Source organism: Ailuropoda melanoleuca, chromosome 13 (assembly GCF_002007445.2).
Source record: "Ailuropoda melanoleuca isolate Jingjing chromosome 13, ASM200744v2, whole genome shotgun sequence".
Taxonomy (NCBI): Eukaryota; Metazoa; Chordata; class Mammalia; order Carnivora; family Ursidae; genus Ailuropoda; species Ailuropoda melanoleuca.
The window spans coordinates 9,222,990-9,244,167 of NC_048230.1; the positions used below are offsets into that span (position 1 = coordinate 9,222,990).

Below are 21,178 nucleotides of genomic sequence, written 5' to 3' on the forward strand. Positions count from 1 at the left end.
TCTTAACTATCAGACCTCTGGTGTCCTCCCACCAGATCAGACAGGCATCTATAGTGAAATTTTATTACAAAATTATAAAGCAGAGCTCTGTAACAAAAAATACACATTTGGGTTTGCTTTAACACCCAGGTAAGTCTGAGAGAATCTTAATATAAGCCACTTGAAGTAACACATTCACATCTGAAAGATTCAACAAATTTATACAATATATATTGTGCACTAATTCCTGTACAGCTTCATTTCACTAGCTTGGATCCAGCTATTCCACGGTATTCTGAACCAGTCAGCTCTCCCAAGTCTTAAAACAAGTCTCAAATGAGATCTCAGAACAATCACAGCCAAAGCTATGGAATAAATGAAAGAATTAAGATGTTTCATGATAATTAAGACCAAGGATCCACAAGGGGTAAGGAAGGGAGAGCACTCAGAGTTAAAAATCAAGTTTTCTTCCTAGGTTAGATAGTAACTGAAAAGGGATCTTGGAATTCCCAGCCTTTATTTGGTGTAATAATCATCAGTAACAACAAATCAGGGTTGTTTGACACCTTTTTTCCTGAACGGAAACCTTCACCAAGAAATCAAAAGACTTAAAGGCAAGTTCTTTCTCCAAAATAAGCAAACGATAGCAGTTCTAATTCTTAGGTTACTAACCAACCTTCAGAATATTATTTTTAACTTCTGTCTAGGAGGGAATGTGGGAGGTAGGGAGAGGTAAGGCCTCAGAAGTGAAAGCAAGTTTTAAGTAGGGAGAGAGCCAGCTTCTGCCCTGAAGTTATTGCTAGATCGTAACTGAGTTGCATATGTATATAGACCTGTTTCACAGTGGAATCGAGAAGTGGCTGGATCCTCTGCTGAACTGGTAGGCATTGTAAACTGTAGCAGGTGCTGTCCAGCAAGGGTGAAAGGTCGTCTTCGCAGACCTCTCTCTCTCGATTCCCCAGATTCCTACAAAGGCTGTCCCAGAATCAAATCCAGGACTTGGTGTAATGTCAAGGTAAGTGGCCCTGTGTGCAACTGACAAGTATTTTATGAAATAATTCCATTCCTCTGAAGGGGAATAGTGGTTGATGATGGGGGAAGGCCTAAGTATGTCTGTACCAATAAACAGGTCCCCTTTGAGGTTTCCCACCATCTTCCAAAGTCCTGACTGGTTCCAGTCTGGGAGAATGTACTGCACAGCAGGGGGCTGGGGGGCCTGCCAAGGCCCCTCAGGTGCTGGCTTAGGGGTTGCCTAGCTCACCCACGGGTATCAGCAGCACACACAGCTCTTCTGCTAGCATGTGTGTGTTCCTGGCTAAGCTTCTCCAGCAGACTTAAGCCCTTTACCTCTTCCAGTGGTAGTACCGCCCTAAGAGGGCTCGAGAATATCCTCTAGCTCATTGTACAGTCTTTCCTAAAGGGCCTGGAGAATGCTTCTTCCAGACCTGCCCTCAAGTCAGTGGGCTGAGAGAGGAAATGGAAGCAGGGAGTCCCCACTAACCTGGGGAATTAAGACTTGCAGCTGTCTGCCCCAGGGCTGAATCCAGTCTCATTCAGTACCTTCAGATACCCCTTACGTGTTCAGTTTCGGTCTCCAGGAGCTTCAGGAAAAGTGTGGCTAGAGAAGAACAAGGCTCTCTGCCTTAGTCTCTATGCCTTCGGTGAGACCAGTTTAAAACCTCCATGGCAAAGACAGGGACTTCATTCTCAGGAGAAAGTGGCTTGCAGTTCCTTTGTGTTGGAGAAGTCAGAGTTAAGCAGGAAGCCACTGCTTCCACCCAAAACTTTCCCTTTTCTCGTAAACTAAATTTAAGGATGGCACACAGGCCCTAAGAGCAGCAGAGACGATCCCCATGCCATCTCAGCTCACACACATGGACTGAAACTTCCCTGCAGGTGCTTTGTTGGCTCCCAAGGTTCAGTCGGGAGACTCATCACTTCCAAACCCAGCATTTAAGGAAGCAACTCTAAATGACTTTAAATTTTCCAGTAGCATTTGTGTTTCATTTCTCACCAGAGAAAGTTTACTGGTCCAAATTTAGTCCTAAGGAGGATCACTATTGGTCTGGCAAGCTAACATCTTTTTGGTCTGAAGAAACAAAAGAATTTTAGGCAATGTAGCAAGAGACTAGCAAAGCTGGTTAAAGCACAGAAAGCCAGAGAGACCAGAAACACATCCAAATGTGCTGGGGAGGAAGAGAACCATTTCTACCGGGACTTCTGACGGCTGGAACGCAGACAGGCGGCTCGGGGTGGCCGGGGTATGGGGGAAGGGGGAAACTGTTAGGTTTACAGAGGAAGGGAGGAAGATCTGGTCCAAGTTCTGGAAAGTCCTCTCTTCATCGATTACCATCATTACCCCAAGATCACCGGAACAGGGACTTGCCCGTGCGATCGCACCAGTTCCCACAGCCCCGGGCTCGGCCGGCCAAGAGCTGCGCACCGAGGCGGGACAGGCATGCCCAGAGGTGACCGCGTCTTTGCTTGCAGGTTCTCTTGTGAGCCTGCCCCTCTGCAGGCTGGCCAATCTGGAGCCTAGACCCTTCCAGCTCCGTCCCTGTAAGGCACTGAAGAAGCCGGCGCCAGCCCTCAGGATCGGAAGACGTGCACGGCCCGGATCACGTACTGCCGGCAGATGGGACACTCGTTCATCCGCTTGCCGCACTTGGTGCAGGTGACCATGTGGCCACACTCCAGGAGAACACAGTCGATGGGCGAGTCCATGCAGATCCTGCACAGGTTCTCCTCCACGCTGGGCGGCACCACTCCACCTGGACAGCAGGGCGGAGGGGCGAGGAGACTGTAAGTGCACAGGGCGGGGGACGGAGGAGGGAGAGCACAGGCCTGTTGCGGACACCCCCAAATCCACACACTGCCCTCGGCTAGAACTCCGGGACTCCGCCCCAGCTGCTTGTTTCACCCACACCTCTACCGGTCAGGCTGTACATGTGGAGACTAAAGTACCTGGAGATCAAATACAGCCCGGAACAGGACAGCTAAGTAGGGCCAAGTCCTCAAAGCTTCAAAGAATTTTCAGACAGCTGAGGCTGTAATAATGGTGAGTAAGTGGCACTTAGGGACTCATTATCCCCTGAGGCAGAACATGCTGAAAAGATAAAAACTGGTTCCAAAAAGTGTAGTACGAATGGAACTGTAGCGAATGACTCATGAAGGATCGCAAGGCCTCTCAGTAAACCTATCCCCAGCCGAGTACAGCCACGGGTCCGGGCCTGTGCTGTCCCACAACCTTCTTCAGGGCTTCCTCTGAGGGGCTTCCTGGTGGAAGCAACCAGCAGAGGTCACGGCTCCTCTTCTGTGCTACCCCCACACCAGCTTCTCAACACTATGAGCTCCTTACGACAACCAATTCGCTCAATTTCTGCAACTATATACTTAGCATTTGTTATGTGCTCTGAGGTCAGATCGTCCTCCTCGAATCCCTAAAATGCCAATCGTCGTAGCTGTTCTTGAAATGTCTGATAGATGAACATCTCCCAAGGGAGTCCTAACGGCTCACGTTTGTGGAATGCTGTGCCAGGCAGGGTCCTAATAGTGTTGCGTATTTTAACTCTTTCTGAAGCCTCACGAAAACTATGAAGTAGGTACTCTTGTTGCTCATTTTATAGACAAGGCCACCAAGGCCAAGGAGTTAAGTGGCTTGCTCAAGGGCACACAGCTGCTAAGCAGAGCCAGGATTCAAAACCAGGCAGGCAGGCCTTCTGGGCAAGCGGCCTGAGGACAGGGACTATCACATTAGTAATTGCGGCTCAGTGCACAGAGTTCTCAGTAACAGCTGGCTGGCTCATGTGAGCGGGGAGCTGCGAAGGGCATGGCCAGTGTCCTACTTCAGTGCAAAAACCTTCCTGTCCAAAAACCTAGCCATCCCCAGCATGTTTTAAATGGTAGCCTGAAGCCCCAGGTGGGGCTCTATGCTCAGTGCAGTCTGCTTGGGATTCTTTCCCTCCCTCACCCTGTGCGCTCTCTCATTCTCTAAAAATAGTAAAATCTTTAAATGGTAGCCCGCACCAAGGAGCCGTAAGTAGGGGGCTGGCTTCATACCAGTCACCTGACCCACTTCACAGGGGAGTCCTGTGCTCTGCTGCTCCCTGGGCCGTTCAAACAGTTGACACGTAGTGGGGCCAGCGGCAACAGGCAGCGAACCCGATCTAGCCCTCTAAGTGGCTGTTGGCTCTAACAGGGGTTTGGAAAGGACTGAACTGTACATATAAACGAGCTACAGTGAATTACAGAGTTATCATATTAATTTTCTTAGGAATAAGAGACTCGTCGACTCCGTTAGCCAGCATTCTCACAGAGGATCAGGAAAAAAGGAAGACAGCAAGTGGAATAGCCTGATCTTGGTATCGGGGCGGGGGGTGGGGCTAGAACCCCCAAGGATCTGGGGGAGCTAAGAAATCAACTCTTCAGGATTTATCTGCCAGAAGACTCTGCCCCATTCTGAGCAAAAGGTCATTTTGCCAAATAGCAAATTTGGAGTCTTCTGAAAGTTTTAAAATGGTCTGTAGGCCCTAACACTACTCTGAGAACATTCTCTCTTGAAAGCTCACAACCATACAGCCTTGAAGCTTTCAAAAAGGTAGAATGTATTTTAGAATGAATCCCAGACCCAGCTGGACCCCTGCAGCACATCCTGGAGTCCCCGAAGGCCCCACGGTGGTCTTCAACACACAGACGGGGGGGGGAGGTGGCACGGCAGCTAAGTTGGTAATATGCGTCTTGTGCCCCGAGAGCACACACGGGACCCCTTTTCCTGCTCTGTCCCCAGAGCAGCTCTAGCCACCGCCCAGCCCTGTACAAACAAGACTCCCTTTCTTTTTGATTGGCACCAGAAGCTGTTAGGCATCCTAAGTGATCTCCCTGAAGGTACACAGAGACCAGAACCGAGTGAAAACTGTAGGGGAAGGAGTGCCGTAGCAGCAGGCGTATGAAAAATGAACCGAATGTGACACGTGCCACCACTCGCTTCGTCAAGTATTTTATAGACACTCGCTCCTGAGCTCTGGCCACCCAGAGACCTGCAAATCACTCCGCCCCTGGGTCTGCTGCCACTCTTCACCCTTCCCAGCGAGGCGAGAATGAGACTTTTTAAAGATGCTGAGAATTCTCAGACTGCGAGAAGGATGCGGAGCTGGCAGAAGGGAAAGCCACCAGGGCTCAGAGCCTAAGCACAGTCCCAAACAGAAGCAGCTACGTACCGTTTTGGTCTTCAGCACCACACACTGAAAAGGAAAAAGAAGAGGCCTGAATATGTGACAGTGAGCAAAGTCTGTAAGCAGCCTAACTTTCGCACTCGGACTGCTTCCCTGCTTGGGAACCAGGCGGTCCAAGAGCCCGGCCGGACGCCCGCCCTCCTCTCCCGTGCTGAGAGCTCACGCACAGCCCCTGCTGGCGTGTCTGGTCCGGCCTTAGGAAAAGGGATTCCACCAGTTCACATGAACAACACTGCACGGGCACGGTATCCTTTTCTATCGCTTCTGAAGCCCGCATTAAAGTCAGGAAGGAAGGACCCATCTGTTCCAGTCAGCCAAGGAGTCTGGATGAAGTGCCCACGTGGGGCCACGTCCTGTTCCCCAGGACCTCTCACAGCTCTATGGAGATTCTGGGGACAACCCCAAAAGGAAAAGTGAGTCTGTGACTAGATGACTGGTCAGACATCCCCAACTCTGATGAACCAGTGGGACAGGAGAGCCTAAAATCAGACTTCAACCACTAACAGCAGACAAGGAATCAAAATGCTGATTGCAGGAGCCCCATCAGTTGGGGAGGGGAGGGTTCTGGGTGAAATTTTAGGGAATGACGAGTTTAAAACAGCTAAACACACTCCTTCTGCAGAACTTCTCTGCCTTTACTATCTACCAGGGAGACATCATTTTTTCCCCAAACTCAACTACAAAATCTTACTGGGCATCGTCTAAAAATGACACTGTGTAGAATGCTTTGGGAAATGACCGCAGGGAAAGCCCGGGCTCAGGCAGCACAGATACAGTCCCCTGTACCATGGGTTCACGTCCCCGTCTCCCAACTGCTGAGAACAGTCCTGCTGAATACTAGCGGGCATGGTGGGCTGACATGGGGTGGGGAAGGCTATGGACTCAGTCCAGGAAATCTTCAGTGCAAACCTTGTCTATACAATAAAAGGGTAATGCTAGGGGTGCCTGAGAGGCTCAGTAAGTTGAGCGTTCACTCTTGGTTTTGGCTCAGGTCGTGATCTCAGGGTGGTGAGATCGAGCCCCAAGTCGGGCTCCACGCTCAGCGAGGAGTCTGCTTGAGATCCTGTTCTCTGCCCCTCTCCCCACTTGTGCTTGTGCTCTCGCTCTCCCTCAAATTACATCTTTAAAAAAGGGGGGGGGTAATGTGAATAATGCCTATTTCACAGGCAGCTCTGAGCGCTGAGTAAATGTTTATGGAGCCTCGCCCGGGCCCGGCACTCAACGTCAAACAGCAGCTATTATTAGCCAGTGCCCAGGTGGAAATGACTCCTTGCTTGGCTACGAGCACGAAACCTAGTCAGGTCAATGCCACGATGCTGCAGGGCGAGAGCAGCGCCGCCCAGACAGCGCCTCACCCAGGTGCTGGAGCCCCTTCTGATCCTTGTACAGCCGCGTCACCCTCTCCATCAGCTCCCACTTCTCGCAGCAGCCCTTGTAGTTGACGAAGTTGCGGGCCAGGATCTCCTTCAGCTGCCGCACGGTCAGACCTTCAATGTCCTCCAGGTCGGTCAGGTCAGACAGAGAGGCCCTCCGGCCCGGGACGAAGCTGTCCTCTGAGTCGACAGACTGCAATGGCAACAGTGGGATTGGTGCGCTCAGCTCTCCCTCCCAAGCTGTCTCTCCGAGGACCCCAGAGCACTCACCAGGCCTCGCCCGCGGGGACTGACCGCAAGAGCAGGAGCAGAAGCAGGAAGAGTCCCCGGCACGGCGCTCTGCATTGCCAAGGACACCGTAGTCTCTTCCTGACCTGTGGTTCTGGGCTCAGGCACCGCCAGCCCCCAACCAACCCATCAGCGGGACAAGTAGAAGGGACACCAGTGTGAGTCACATGGCCCTAATTCTGACTCCTCCACAGACTGATGCTAAACCCTATGGAGCAAGTCGCTCACCTCCCTCGGCCTCTCTGCCCCTCCACACGGGAGACCCAGCAGTCCTACCGCACCGGGTTCCTGGAAAGACTAAATGTAGCAGCACAAGAAACCAGCCAGCACGGTGCCGGCCTCTCCCCCCCCAACCCCCGGAGAGACTTCTGCTTCCCGGTGGAAGAGGCAGATGTCCCTGCGAGCACTCCTCTGTATGCAGCCTTGACCGTGGCTTCGCGGCCCCGCTGGCGGTTCCCTCTGACTGGCCCTACCACGGCTGAGGCCTAACTCCCACTCATCCTTCCTCCTGATTTTCTGACCTCCTTCCCCTGACGATGGCTACTGTGTGCCAGCAGCAGAAGAAAAGAACAAGATTCGCACAGCAGCACTGGGAGCCTGCCCACGGGCGGCTTACAGAAAGTCAAGAGACTAGAAACTAATGGGCCATGAGGCTCCCTGGTCTCCACTGTGAGCTCACCACTCTGCCCTGACAGCTGGCAGCTCTGAAGGCTAATCTGGAAAGCTAACACTAAGCTCTACCCCTGAACACAAAATTGTAGGGCTGTCATCACACACTGATTCTTCTCCACTTCTGAGTCTGCTGAGAGGGTCCTAATCACAGCCTAATACCACCAGAGAAAGAGCAAACACAAAGGCACAGACCCGAGCAGAGGCCCCACCTGGGTCTCATCCTCAGCAGGTGCTCTGGCCGTGCTCTCCAGGTAGACGGGTTCCTCTTGGTCCTGAGACACATGGCCATTGGCCTGTGGGAAGAGAAAGGTGCCATCACATGCACAGAGATGCCCCAGGGATTCACACAGCGTGGGCCTCTTCCCAGCTCACTCCACATCCAAACATGTTCCCATATCCCCAGGAATCTGGTGTCTCGAACAACAGCATTACGGAAGTCTGCCCCTTAATACTGACTTTGTCAGGCAGAGACACAACGCAAACAGATTTCAACTCTAAAACAAGAAGGTCGCTAATTCCATTCCCCACCAGGATGGCAGGAGCGGCCACTCACCGTCAATGTGGTCTCAGCTTGAACAGTCTGAGCGAGAGGAAGAGCAAAGGTCCATGTCACTGCGGGACTGCTCTCTAACTGCCATCCAGTTTCTCCTGGACACTGAGCCCAGACCGCCCTCCCCGTAACTTCCACCCACTGTCCTGGGCTTTGCCCCTACCAGCAGTGTTCACCGTTTTCTTACAGATTTACCAGCAGTGTTCACCGTTTTCTTACAGATTGTTCATACCATGTCTTCCTGCCTCCATACCACATCTCCCTGGCTTCCTCCCCTGACACAGATGAGACAGTTCTCAGACCCTCACCACTCTGTCCCCTTCCTCCATCCAGTCACTGCTCTCACATTCTAGAAATGGGCTCCAATTAGCAGCACACGCTATTCCTAAGAACATCTTAAAACCTGGTCAAAAATTATTTTAATGCACCTAAGAATCTATTAACCTAGAACTATAAAGACAGATGCCTATGCTTAAAGAGTTTAGAATTCTAGCTTCTCAAAAGGTTTGCCAAACAGTAGCTCAAACTGTGAGCCTCCTCGTCCCATCACCATTTAAGCCATAAACCCCTTCACTAGACCCTGGAGCAAAGATGTGTGTGAGCTCACAGGTCTTTCTGCTAGACTCCAGGGAACACCAATAAAGGGACAGCCCAGGACACCAGTCACCCATGGCCCCGACCACTCATCCCAAGTTAGGATGCCTAACACAGAGCTGGTTAAGAAGAGGCAAATAACAACAATGGGAATGAAAAGTAGAAATCACCACCATCACCCACAATGCCAAGCGGTGAGAAGAGCACACCCACAGCATACATGTACAGGGATGCATCCAACACTGTCTTCGTCAACACCTCCGGTCTCCCCGTAGCTTTACGGAGACGCACCCACCAGTCTCCTGGTGTCACCTTGGAGTTACAAAGTCTCTCCGAGCCTAACCTGTTGCTGAGTAGATGGCTTCTGGACGTCCCTTTTTCCGTAGGAAGAGAAACTCAATCCCCCACTGCAAAGCACGCTCTTGTCTCTTCATTTTGCCCACTGGCTAAATCAACACCGCGAACTCGTATCTGCCCACCATTGTGCTTGCTCCACCCACTCCTTTCCCTAGCAACCACTGCCGGGCACGAGGGGTAAGGGAAAGAGCTGGGGGGGGGGTGCAGGCACCCGGGGCAGATCTGCATCCTGGGTGCGGGCAGCCTGCACGAGTCACTTGACTTCCCCACGTCTGACTTGACTTCCCCACGTCTGTTCTCCTGGCGTGACAAACGCAGATTTCACCAGGACGGGATGCAAGCTGACACAAAGGGCTCTGAAAGCACCACCGGAAGACCCAGTGAGATCTGGCGCCTGCATGCAACCTGTAGGGGCCGTCTGGAATTTCTGGTTGACGACCGCAAGTTTAGAACCTCCTGCTTTCACTGAAAAACCCACCTGAAAGTTCTTTAGGGAAAAACAATTTCCTCAAGTTACTCTCTGGGCTCCCTATAAACAGAGGAGTGCTCCACCGAGCCGATGGAGAAGTGCGTTCCGGAGACAGAACCCGTCAGCAGAGCGAAGCGGAGGCAGGGCTCACCTCGGGCTGGGAGACAGCACACCCAGCACACCGCAGCCGCCGAGGGAGCTGAGCGAGGTTCCCGCAGGTGAAGTACGCTATTGCCCTGGCCTTTATGCCTCAGTGCCCGCCAGAGCTGAACCAGGGGCCCGGTCCTGGCAAAGGAGGGCTCACAAACCAGAGGCAGCGGCCAGCCACGACGTGCACAACACCAGTGCTAGGGCGGCTGGAAGGAGCTCCCGGCTCTTCAGAGCTGCTGGCACACCAGCCAGTCCTCCCAACAGCCTGGCAGGAGCCCAAGTGCCTGGGATTACGAACCCCATTTCATTGCCGAAGGCTCAAAGTTTGCCCAAGGTGACCAAAGCATCAACAACAGATTGGATGTGGAAACCAGACCTTCTGGGTCCGAATGCCCCAGCTATGGCCCCCAGCCATATGCACAAAAGGGTCACTGAGGCACTGAAATCTACGGGATGCCATCACTCCTCACACACTGGTTACATCTACCAGCCTTCCTCGAACCCAACAGCTGGTTTGCACGTCTAGCTCCCCTCTCACAGGGGCCTTCTGAGGGCACCCGCCATTCTGCACACCCCATGCCTGGTTCGCAGTTTAGCCAGCGGGCTGCTCTTTGCTTACCATTTCTGAGCCCCCTGGACGATGACAAGGCAACTTACCGTTCAACGTCATGCCAACCATGACCTGACCCAAGCAGTGACTGGCCACAGAAGCCGTGATGCGCCGCCCCCCACCCTCCCTTCCCGCGACATGTGCCTTTCCCTCTGTGCCCTGTGATGGTTCTCTACGCGCGAAGGAAGACCGTAGCAAAGGTAAGCAGGAGGCCAGTCTGAACAGAACCAAATTTGGAGAGTTAACAGTGAGTTTTCTCAAAACATCTCTGGAACAGGAGTGAGTTTTTAAAAAATGATTAGCTGGGATAGGTATGTCTTAAAAACATACAAAAACCATAAAAATACCTGGTACTGTGCACGATCATCGCCGAAAAAAAAACAAAACAGGAGTCTGAGGTTCAGAAAACACTCCCGCATCAGCAGGCAGAAGGGCCTCACATAATCAAGAGGCCCCCCGCCCCGCTCCCGCCCTGTAGGCAGGGGAGCAAACGGAGCCCGCAGAGCGGCAGAGATGGGCAGGGACCACAAACCGGTGCGTACCTGCTGGCTTTCCTGAGCCTGGGCCGGGGACACAGAGGCGGCTTGTGCGGGCGAAGAGGGGAGGCTCGCCGAGGTAGGAGGTACTGTGCCGGCGTGAGGCGGGGTCAGGAAGGCCTGCTGCTCCGGGAAGTCCGGGGACAAGGTGGGGGCTCGAGTCCTGCCCTCCTGCGAGATTACAGGCTGCTGGCCAAGCACCAAGAGCACCAGCTCCTCTTTCTCCCGGCACATTTCGGTAGAGATGTCGTGGAGGCTGAGATAGTCCCTCAGGTCCTTCACCTTCACCTTCATGAGCTCGTCCCGCTGAAAGCCTGTGGCCCGGACTCGCTGGCAGAGGAGGCAGAGGCGGAGCCCGCTCCCCACTTGGCTCGAACAGGTCATGCAGAAATTTTTCTTGCAGTCCAGGCAGGTCTGCTGCTTAGACCAAGAGGCAGAGGAAACCATGTGAGACTGAGAGCAGGCCAGAGCGGGATGCCGGGCTGCCATGCCTCGCGGGACCCCCCGATCACTCCTATCAGTCCGAAGCTACTTCCTGCATGTCGGGGTGCAAAGGCGACCTTGATTTCAGTTAAACACCACTCAGCGGGGGCAGACCCCCCATACCCACATCCAGGACTACATTTATTATTCCAGTTGAGACCCACTTTATTCATTGCAGGTAGAGAAATAGAGGCTATTAATTATGACGACCAGCTTTAGAACTGAAAAAACCCACATTTTCATGCAGTCTCCCTCGTCCATCTTTTTATGGTGTCACCGTAGGTGTGTAACTTAGCCTCTCTGGCCCTAACGAACAGTACCTACCTCAGGATTGCCGTACAGTTAAGAGACAACGCGTTTAGCGTATGTGACACATGATTCTTCAGTGTTAACTCTTTTCATTATAATTGCTAGGAAACGCAAGCTAATTTTGAGAGCCAGGATTCAAATCCTGAACTATGATTCTTTCTACTTTATTGCTGAGAAAAGAAAGCAGACGCAGAAGTACGACGGTGGTTATTATTAATATTATTGATTCCCTAGAGGCTACTATGTGCTAGAGCTTGTCATTTAATTTTCAAAGCAACCCCCCAAAGTATTACAGTATCGCTGTACCATGTCTTCATGTCCATCGTCACTAATGATCAGTAAGGTACCTCCCTGTCACACAGACAAAGCAAGCGAGGCCTGGAGAGATGAGGCATCACACTCAAGGGCGGGCAGGGAACAGCAGAGCTGGGGTTCACGCTCAAAGCCTGTGCGTGCGGAATGCCCCCAGCCATGCCCTTTCCACCAGGCCATGCTGCCTGACTCAGCCTCATCCAAGCCAACAACAGGACCTAGTCCAGGGCCCGGCTCTCCATCTCCAAACCCCCGCCCGGTGCCCCACCCGCAGAGGCTGTGCCCCGGCTCCCCCACCCCAGAAAGGCCTGCTCGGAGTGCTGGGAATCCAGGGGCACGTAAGAGCACACCCAAGACAAATACTCAGACAGCTGCACTGTGGGGCGGGGGTGGGGGGTGGAGCTGGGGGGTGGAGCCTCTGGACATAATCAGGGAGCTCTCCTTTGTGCGGGCTCGGCGTCTCAGCGGCACACACGACCTGGGCACCCGGTGGGCAGGTGGTACCACCTGGCGGCAGCCACTCCCACAACAACACACAACACATCACACGAAAGCTCGCTCAACTCACAGGAAGCAAATCCTCAGCCTCTCGCGCCACGGGCTGAGTCAGCACAGTGACCTCTGCCTGTTCCAGCCAAGAGCAGGCCACAACCCACAGCAGAGGTCATTCCTGGGCACGCTGGGATGGTCCCGGGAGCACACGTTCTAGTCCCTTAAAGAAATTAAGAACTTTTCATCCTCTGGTGACTTGAGCATTAACCTAACTATTTCTGCTTCCTCTTTTCTAAATATAGAAAGCCGAAGCAAACTCCCAAGAATGCCCGGGAGACTGAGATTCTCACAGTCGACATCAGACTCGACCGGGGCTGAAGAAGTCCGCACAGCCGAGGCAGTGGTCCCTAGCTTTGCCCAAGGGACAAAGTGCGTGTCGGAAAGGGAAACGGGCAGAATGTTCACCACCCAGGTCTGACACGAATACTGAAAGGCATTACGGAAGGACACATATCAAGCTCCCTCGCTCTCTACAGTTACAACCAGACCATAAGATGTTCAGAGGCCGACTTAAACGCTGTACTAGCATCGTAACGGTTCTGGGACCTGTAGCCACTCAGGTGGAAAATGGACGTGGGGTCTGGGGGGCTCACCTGCATCAAAGGCTCTTCTGTTGGGAAATGAAATGCGTTTAGAATGACTGAGAGTGCACTGAAGAGGCTTCCGCGTCAGACGCTGTAGGTCCCGACATGGAACATGACTGAAGTCCATGCAGTCTGGCAAGACCTAGCCTGGCACAATTAAAAAACCCCGAGTTCCTCAATCAGCCAGATCTGAACAACTCTCTATTCCTTCTTCAAACATGCACGGCTTATTGGAGGCAAGATCAGAATGCAAAGGTGGCAACCCAGCTTCTCTGTATCCCCCTGCTCACCAGGACCCTTGGAGTCAGCCTGCCTCTGAACACACCCTCAAGGACTAGGACGGCGCACCAGGCTGAAATCCCAGTTCGCAGGGGCAGGCCAGAACAAAGGAGAAGACGGCTATCAACACATGTGGGCAGAATGAGCGAAGGACACGCGTCTGTCTAAACCCAGCAAACCGTGCACGCGACTGAGCAAGCAGGTGGCAGGAGAGATGGACTGGTGGAGCTGACGTGCGTGCAGACATGCCAGGAGGACACGCAAACTCCAGCATCAAACAGCCGCACCCCCGGCAGCCACTGTCCTTCAGGGATGCCCCGTGGCCTGCTCTCCTTTGCTCTGCTGCCCTTCCCTCATTCCCACCACCCCCCTCCCCGGGCCCCACACAAATTCCCCCCGCGCAGGCTGGATGGGCCCTCCTCCTCACCAGCCTTCCTCCAGGCAAGGCCTCATGCAGCCCCCTGGGAGGCAAGGGGCAGCCTGAGGAGTGGCAGTTAGGATTCATTCTGGGCCTGCCCCTTCCGAGCTCAGGGAACTTGTGCAAAACAGATCACCTCCCGGGACCTCCAATTCCTCACCTGTCAAGTCAGATGGTCAGCCCACCTCTCAGGACCACTTAATTTTTATTTATTTATTTATCAGAGAGAGAGAGAGAGAGAGAGCGAGAGAGCACACAAGCAGGGGGAGAAGCAGAAGAGGGAGAAGCAGGCTCCCCCCTGAGCAAGGAGCCCGACGGGGGACTCGATCCCAGCACCCTGCGATCATGACCTGAGCTGAAGGCAGGCGCCCAAGCGACTGCGCCACCCAGGCGTCCCAGGACCACCTTAAGTATCACAGGACACAGTGTATCTAAACCCTTAGCAGAAGGTGGGCATGCACCAAAAAAGGTAACGTGGTCACCTCTGATTCCCTTCCCCCTTCGCCTCCTCTCTGAGCTTTTGCCAGCACCACTCCCTCTTTCCACTCGTCTTCCACGTTTCTCAGCACGACCTCCTCCTCTCCCTCCTCCAGCTGGTCCGGGCTGGGCACCAGCCCTCCTCCAAAACTGTCAGGGCTGCTGCTAAACTGCATGTGGGTCTTACCAATACAGACAGGGTATTTGGCTTGGAGCAAAATCGCAGCTGGTCATTCCTCTCCAAGACTAAAAACTCTAGGAAGGCAACGGGTACATCCTCCTTCTGTTCTCTCCAGACAGTCCTTAATGTTATCTGTGCTTTGTACCCAACGAGCATTCAGAAGATACTGACCACAATGAAGAAAAGAACAGTAGCATCCATGTAACCATTTCCATTCAACCACTTCTAGAAAACACACGTTAAAAGCCTGCAGCTGTTATCTGCCAAATGCTAAAGATAAGAATTGCTGATCCACTTAGGCACAAAATCACAAATGAAAAATTCTCATGGGGAAAACATCCTTCATATTCACAGAATTCGCTGTGAAATAAAATTAATTCATATTTTTGTGGCAAGAAAATATCGTGCCAATAACCACCTTTTACCATTCAAATTAGAACTTCTCTTCCTCCCACACCCCAAAAAGGTCTTTTTGCTACAGAAGCTTTCTCCTCTCTCCTTCCTTTGTTCAAAATCTTTCTCGGGCTTCCGGGTTGTCTGGTGACTACAGGCTCCTTTCCACAGCAGTCCTGGCCTCCGCCACCTGACCCCACCTTGTTCTGCCAACTCCCCCAGTACCCGCACTGGGCCAACAGGCAACTCCCAGTTTCCAAGTACACCTAGCACTTGCCCCATATCTGGTGTCTTCACTTCAGCCACTGCTTGGCAGATCAATAACGCTTCCTTCATCCAGCTAGAATTATCATCTAAGGTCAGCGATGTCTGATACCCTAGCACGTAACTTACACAGCTGCTATTAGTTCTTCATAGACGTGGGCCCCCTTACCCGGTCCGGGAGCTCCCCGAGGGAAAAGCCGATCCCGCTCCGTCTCGGCAAAGCCGTACCCTCCGAATGCTAGCATGCTGCCGGCGCTACGGAATTGGGCCCTTGATGAAAATCTTCAGCGTGGAATTATCAACCACAATATAATGAACATAGAAACTCTCCAGCCTACTTCCTTTTTTGCAAATTGTTCTCAACTGCCCATTCCTTCCTTCCTTTACTTATTTTTATTTCTTTTAAGTGGGGGGAGGTGCAGAGGGAAAGGGAGAGAGAAGCTCAAGCAGGCTCCACACCCAGCACGGAGCCCAACACAGGGCTCGACCTCAACACCCTGAGATCATGACCGGAGCCAAAATGAAGAGCTGGACACTTAACCAGCTGAGCACCCAGGCGCCCCATCGTCTATTTATAAAACTGTATTGCCTACTGACTACATGTCAGTCACTGTTCTAGATACTGGGGAGAAAGTGGTGAACAAAATTTTTAAAAACCCTGTTCTCTGTACCATCTGAAAAGATAGGCTGAGAAATGTCAAGAACTCACTAGATTCCTTGGTTCTCTCAGCATGCCTGCCTGCCTGCCTGCCTACCTTCCTCCCTCCCTCCTGTTCTTTCTTTCAAAGATTTTATTTGTTTGACAGAGAGAGAGAGAGCACGCGCGCACAAGCAGGGGGAGCGGCAGGCAGAGGGAGAGGGAGAAGCCGGCTCCCCACCGAGCAGTGAGCCCAATGTGGGGCTCAATCCCAGGACCCTGGGATCATGACCTGAGCCAAAGGCAGACACTTAACCGACTGAGCCACCCAGGCGCCCCAACATGCTTTTCAACACGCTTAGCATGCTGGCCCCTGAGCCTGACCACCGCACTGTCCTCTTCACTCCTTCTCTGTTCCCCACTCCACGGAGTATAAATGATATTTAAAAAAAAAAAAAAAAAAAAAAGGTTCAAACAAACCCACAGCAAATTCACACCACCTCACTTAAACAAAGGTCTTTCCTATTCCTTTCGTGCCGATTTCTCTACGACTTCTGCCAGCAGTTGTTCTAGCATTTCTCAGTGTAAAACAATGAAAACAGCAAGATCTATGACCATCCAACAGACTCGAGATGCACCTGAGGAGTCCCTGAAACCACTACCTTAAGAGGGCAATTTCTTCATCTATAAAATGGGAACAAATAATAGTATATATTTTGTTAAGGATTCAAAAGGAGAAGACATTTGAAACGCCAAGTTCAGTCCCGGGCATGTGACAAGTAGCCCCCGGGCCTCCTTCCATCTCACCTCAAATCCCAAAGCCATCCCCCCAATCGGTCTCCATCCTGAGAAGACTGAGGCCATGTGGCACCGAGCCCCTTCCAGTCCCTGCTTCGGCCTCCGTCGATGGACTCAATCTTCCAGTCTCAGTGTAATGGGAGCGGCACCGCAGTCCACCGAACCACAGCCCCCTGCCGCCTGCCTCTCGGGTTGTGTTCTCACGGTGACCGGAGCAGCCAAGCGCATCACGACAAAGCCCTGCTACGTGCCCACCCTCACTGCCCTACAGCGAGGCGCAGGCAAAACGCCAGTCCTCCTTCATCTTGTGGCTGCAAAAGGGCGGGCGGTCAGCACTGCAGGCTGCAGGAATTCGGACACGCTGAAAGTCTTCAGGAGGCAGCTGGAGAGTTCAGAGAGCTGAGCTTAAATCCTAGCTCTGCCAGTTAATAGCCATGTGATCTTGGCCCACTACCTACATAGCCGGAAAAGGAGGCGTATTTCCATCTCTCTTACGCCGTTTATCAGAACTTGACAAATACAGTTTCCTTCTTAACTGTTACGCTCTAAACCTCAGTGTCTCCTATGTAAAATGGGAGTTTAGGGACCCTACAACCTCTACCATAGAGATATTGTGAGGCTTAACTGAAACCAAAAGATCTAAATTGCTCACGAGTCCCTGGCATATAGCACATGGCTTAAAAAGTAGCTTTTCCTCTCAAAGTTCCCATCATTGCCATTTTGACCTCACATCCAGGGCTGCAGACACCTCCGTTCTGCAGAAGAACACAGAAGGCGGGAACTCCCAGAGCAGAGCAAACCCTCAGCTCCAGTCATGCTTGACCTTGGAGAATGTGCCGCCCCCCGAGCACTAGCGCAGGGACGGCCCACGCCCACACACCATCACCCAGCCCGGGACTTCCCTGCTACTCGCTAATCTGGAAAGCACAGCTGCCAAGCATTTCCCATGAAATCGCTACAGTAAAGGAGCCCCAGTCTTCGTCCTGCTGGGGTCTTGATGTACCTGAGATGTCCTCAGCACTGCGTGGGATACAAGGAACAAGTTAATCTGCAGTCAGGCGTTCATGACGACAGCTAATGACGGGAGTGACACCAGCGCCTGCTGCCTTTGGGAGCCCAGCTCATGTTGTCCTCAAGACCATGTGAGGGCACAACTGCTGTACCCCCATTTTAGAGATGGGGAGAAAGAATCTCCAGAAAGCTTAGGTCATATGGCTAGTAAGCAGCAGAGCTGATGTCTGAATTCAGGCCTGTCTGGCTCCAAATCAACGCTGAGCTGCTTTGCTTTTGGCTAGCTTTTCTTTAATGCTTTTGTGAAAAGATCCGCTGCGGGTTCCTGGCACTGCATAGGCAAAGGCAAGGTGGCCGGCATTACGGAGGGTCAGCAGGCTTGCCCAAGGGCCTGAGGTTGTAGCGGCCAAGAAGGCCAAGAAGTCCACACTCACCTTCCTGGCCGTGTTGGCGAAGTGGGTGCCACAAGCCTTGCAGCTTGGTTCCGAGCCTGTTGGGGAAGGGAAGGAGCTGTACCCAGGGTTGGAATAGGCCTGCGTCCTGGCTCCCTGGGCCGGTGGGCCCTCCTCAGGCTGTCCATCCAAGCAGAACCAGTTGCAACAGGTTGCCCACATGATAAAATCTGCTGCAAGGGAGGAAGGGGAGAAAGGTCAGCGTGAAGACACAGCTCTCCTCCATTCCCCCATGCCCGAGAGCGACGTGAGCAGGGATACTCAACCCACACCTGCGGCCCGAGGCGGGCGTCAGTCGAGGTGAGGACATGTTTTCAGGAACCACAGATTTCTTGCCACCTCCTGCTTCACCACAGTTGCCACTGCACACAGGACAGTACAGACACCCAACTGCCAGGACCACATGGGCTGCCAAGTTGGCTCACCACCTCTGAAAGGTTGCTGACCCCTGTTTTGGTTTAATCTGAGATCTAACTTCAAATAAAAAATGGCCTTAGCAACGATAAGTGGCCTGAAACCCACAGGAACCCGCTCCTAGAGCTCAGAGAGACGGAAGTTTATCATACATGTGCACACGCACACACGCGTGTGGTCCCATAGTCACACTGACTGTGGAGAGGAGCTATTATTATTTCCTTTACACAGAGGAGGCCACCCAGGCTCAGAAAAGTCATGGTCACACAGCTAAGATAGAGAGAACTGAGATTCTGAAAACCCAGGTCTTCTGACCCTAAATGTGACGTTCTTTTCCTAGACTGTGCGGCCCCCCCTTGATTTTCCTCCCACCGGCCAGCACGAACTACTCTAACGCTGGTACTTCCAAGCCTACCCACACCTCTCTCACAGCACCTCTAACACTTTGTTGCACAGACGTTCTTACCCTGTGTCTGCTCCACTCCACCATGTGCTCCTTGAGGGCAGGGGTGACTTCTTACTGCCGGGTCTCCCGCGGCCAAGCCGCGTCGTGCACACAAAAAATGCTCAATTAACGCTCGGCTAGTGTTGCCTTGCTCAGTAGGTGCCTTTGTGGATTTGTTAAGAAGTTTCGGAATATGATTCCCATTTTACATATCAAATATGGGTACTAGGGACAAAGGGGGAGATGATTTTTTAAGATCACAGAAGAAAATCCAATCCCTCAAATGTCAGAATCATCTACAGTTGCAAAAGGGTCCACTAAAACGCCAAGCATTGCTGTGGTAAGAGCGTGCTCTTCTCAGGAGACCAAGGCAGTCAATATGGACATTTTGAGCCTGAACTCTCTGCTTACAGAGATAATAAATGAAACATTTAGTGTTACTGCTCAATCATCAGTTCACACAAAAGAACGGTAGCTTCTGCTCTGCCTCCTGACTCATGGAAAGTGCCTTTGTTAAACTGCAGTTCAAAGACGTGCTAAGCTGCAAAGCACTGACAGCAAGAAGCCGGCTGGTTCGACCTCAGTCATGTCACAGAGGAAGACAGAGGCCCAGCAGGGAACCAACTTCCCGGCTCACGCAGCTATAACCTTAGGTCCCCTGACTACTCTGGGGCCTTCTTAGCTGGCAGCGTGCGTCCCAAGACTCCTGGTCCAGAATTCACTCGCTTTTATAGGCACGTCCAATCCACACCTGTCTCCCCCGTTTGCCTGTGGCCCCCGTGTGAACAGGGACCATGACAATCAGTCGGTGCCCAGCAGACAGGTGGCTCAACAAAGACTGCTGAATGAATCACACGATATTTAAATTTCGACTAATCATGTTCGTCCATTTCCTACACATCAACAGCATTTCTCTGACTCACTCTTACTTGTCCAAAGCCTCTAAGTTCCCAGAAAGACAGCCTTAATTGCAATGAATAGTTCACATGGAATAATAAAGGAAAGAGCAGTTAAACAGATGAGTTCTCTGTTGGCAAGATAAGGGTGGTAACAGCAGCTGGCCCCCCTTGGAAAGAGGGATTTTGCAATTCTCTTAAATCACCTGCTGACAAAAGCATCTGAGACCGTGTATAATAATACAAGGGAATAGAGGGTCTGGACTCAGAAGACCGGGGCCAAGCCCACCTTCACGACACCCACCTTTTTAACAAGTTCTACCTCTCTGTGCTTCCTTTATCTGACCGGACGTTTTCCAGGCTGAGAGGCACTAAACGAAGACCAGCCCAGGCTCCGAGCACTGTAACGACGCTTCGGGTACAGCTCCCCTGGCAAGGCTCAGATAAAAAGGAAACCTAGAGGTTTCCCCACAGTTACCATTGGGCTTTCCGGACTCGTCCCCAAAAGGGTCAGGGAGATCTGTGACAAAATCAGCAGAATGGGTCAAGTAACTGAAGGAGCTGGGGGCAAGGCGAGAAGCAGAGCGGCCTTGAGACGAGACTGCGGGTCATCTGCTGACCTCTGTCAGACTCTCCCAGGCACGCAGCCTTGAGTGAAGCCACCGCCCTGCTGTTTCAGGTGCTAGGTGAGTAAGGCAGAGAGCCTGCCCTTGAGGAGTTCGTGGCTGAGGAACAAGAGGAACAAGAAATGTAAAACCCCAACCAGAATTTCAGGGTGATCAGTGCCTTAAAAGAGGTTCCTACAGCGTGCCGGAGGCTACGAAGACAGAGACACAATCAGCTTTCAGGGGTGGAGGGGTGATCAGAGAAGAATTCTTGAAAGCCGTGCCACACATATCCTGCTGTTGGAGGAGCTGGGATTCATCAGGAAGCCCAGAGTAAAAGGAATTTTCAAGAAAAAGCAAACAGCATGCAACATGGCATTAGAGAAACTACAAAATGTGTGGTTGGGGCAAGAGTAAGGGTGGGGTGGATGAGGGTACGGCACGTTAAATAAGCAGCGACGAAAAACTACGGTAAGGAACCCGGACTGTATCCTACAGGCAATGGGACACAATGAGGGTTCAAGTAATCAGGTTTTGTCCTCTTATTTGCATTTTACAGCGGGCGCTCTGGCAGTAGGCAGGCTGGAGGCAGGCTGGTGTAGCAGAGGCAAGACAGGAGGAGAAAGGGACAGACAGATCTCTGACAGAACTCGCGGGATGTGTCAATGGACTGAAGCGGTGGAAGAAGGGGGAGAGAAAGCAGTCTTGGACGAATCTCAAGGTCTCTGAATCACGCAACAGGACACAGTGGAATCGCTAACTGGAGTAAGGGGCAGAGCCCTCAAGACCAGGCATGTGTCTGTGTGTGAAGGAAGGGGGCAATTATGATGACACGTTGCATTTTGTACCCGGGGGACTT

General features: G+C 52.3%; 1 protein-coding gene across 8 annotated transcripts in view; it reads right to left on the bottom strand.

Annotated features, from left to right (window-relative positions):
• Positions 1–47: 47 nt before the first annotated feature.
• The window catches only part of RFFL (ring finger and FYVE like domain containing E3 ubiquitin protein ligase), a 67,562-nt gene continuing 46,431 nt past the window's right edge, over positions 48–21,178 (bottom strand). For 3 of the 8 annotated variants that reach the window (XM_034641278.1, XM_034641276.1, XM_019804184.2), the window contains exons 2-7: positions 17,942–18,132; positions 10,816–11,226; positions 7,753–7,836; positions 6,566–6,776; positions 5,196–5,219; positions 48–2,750 (exon numbers count right to left, since the gene is read on the bottom strand). In XM_034641278.1, the coding sequence (XP_034497169.1) occupies positions 2,569–2,750; positions 5,196–5,219; positions 6,566–6,776; positions 7,753–7,836; positions 10,816–11,226; positions 17,942–18,121 (1,092 nt within the window). In that variant the 5' untranslated portion in view covers positions 18,122–18,132 and the 3' untranslated portion in view covers positions 48–2,568. Of the gene's footprint in view, positions 2,751–5,195; positions 5,220–6,565; positions 6,777–7,752; positions 7,837–10,815; positions 11,227–12,481; positions 12,638–17,941; positions 18,133–18,839; positions 19,044–21,178 lie in introns of those variants that run through there. The other 5 variants (XM_034641273.1, XM_034641275.1, XM_034641274.1 and 2 more) reach the window with 4 other exon arrangements.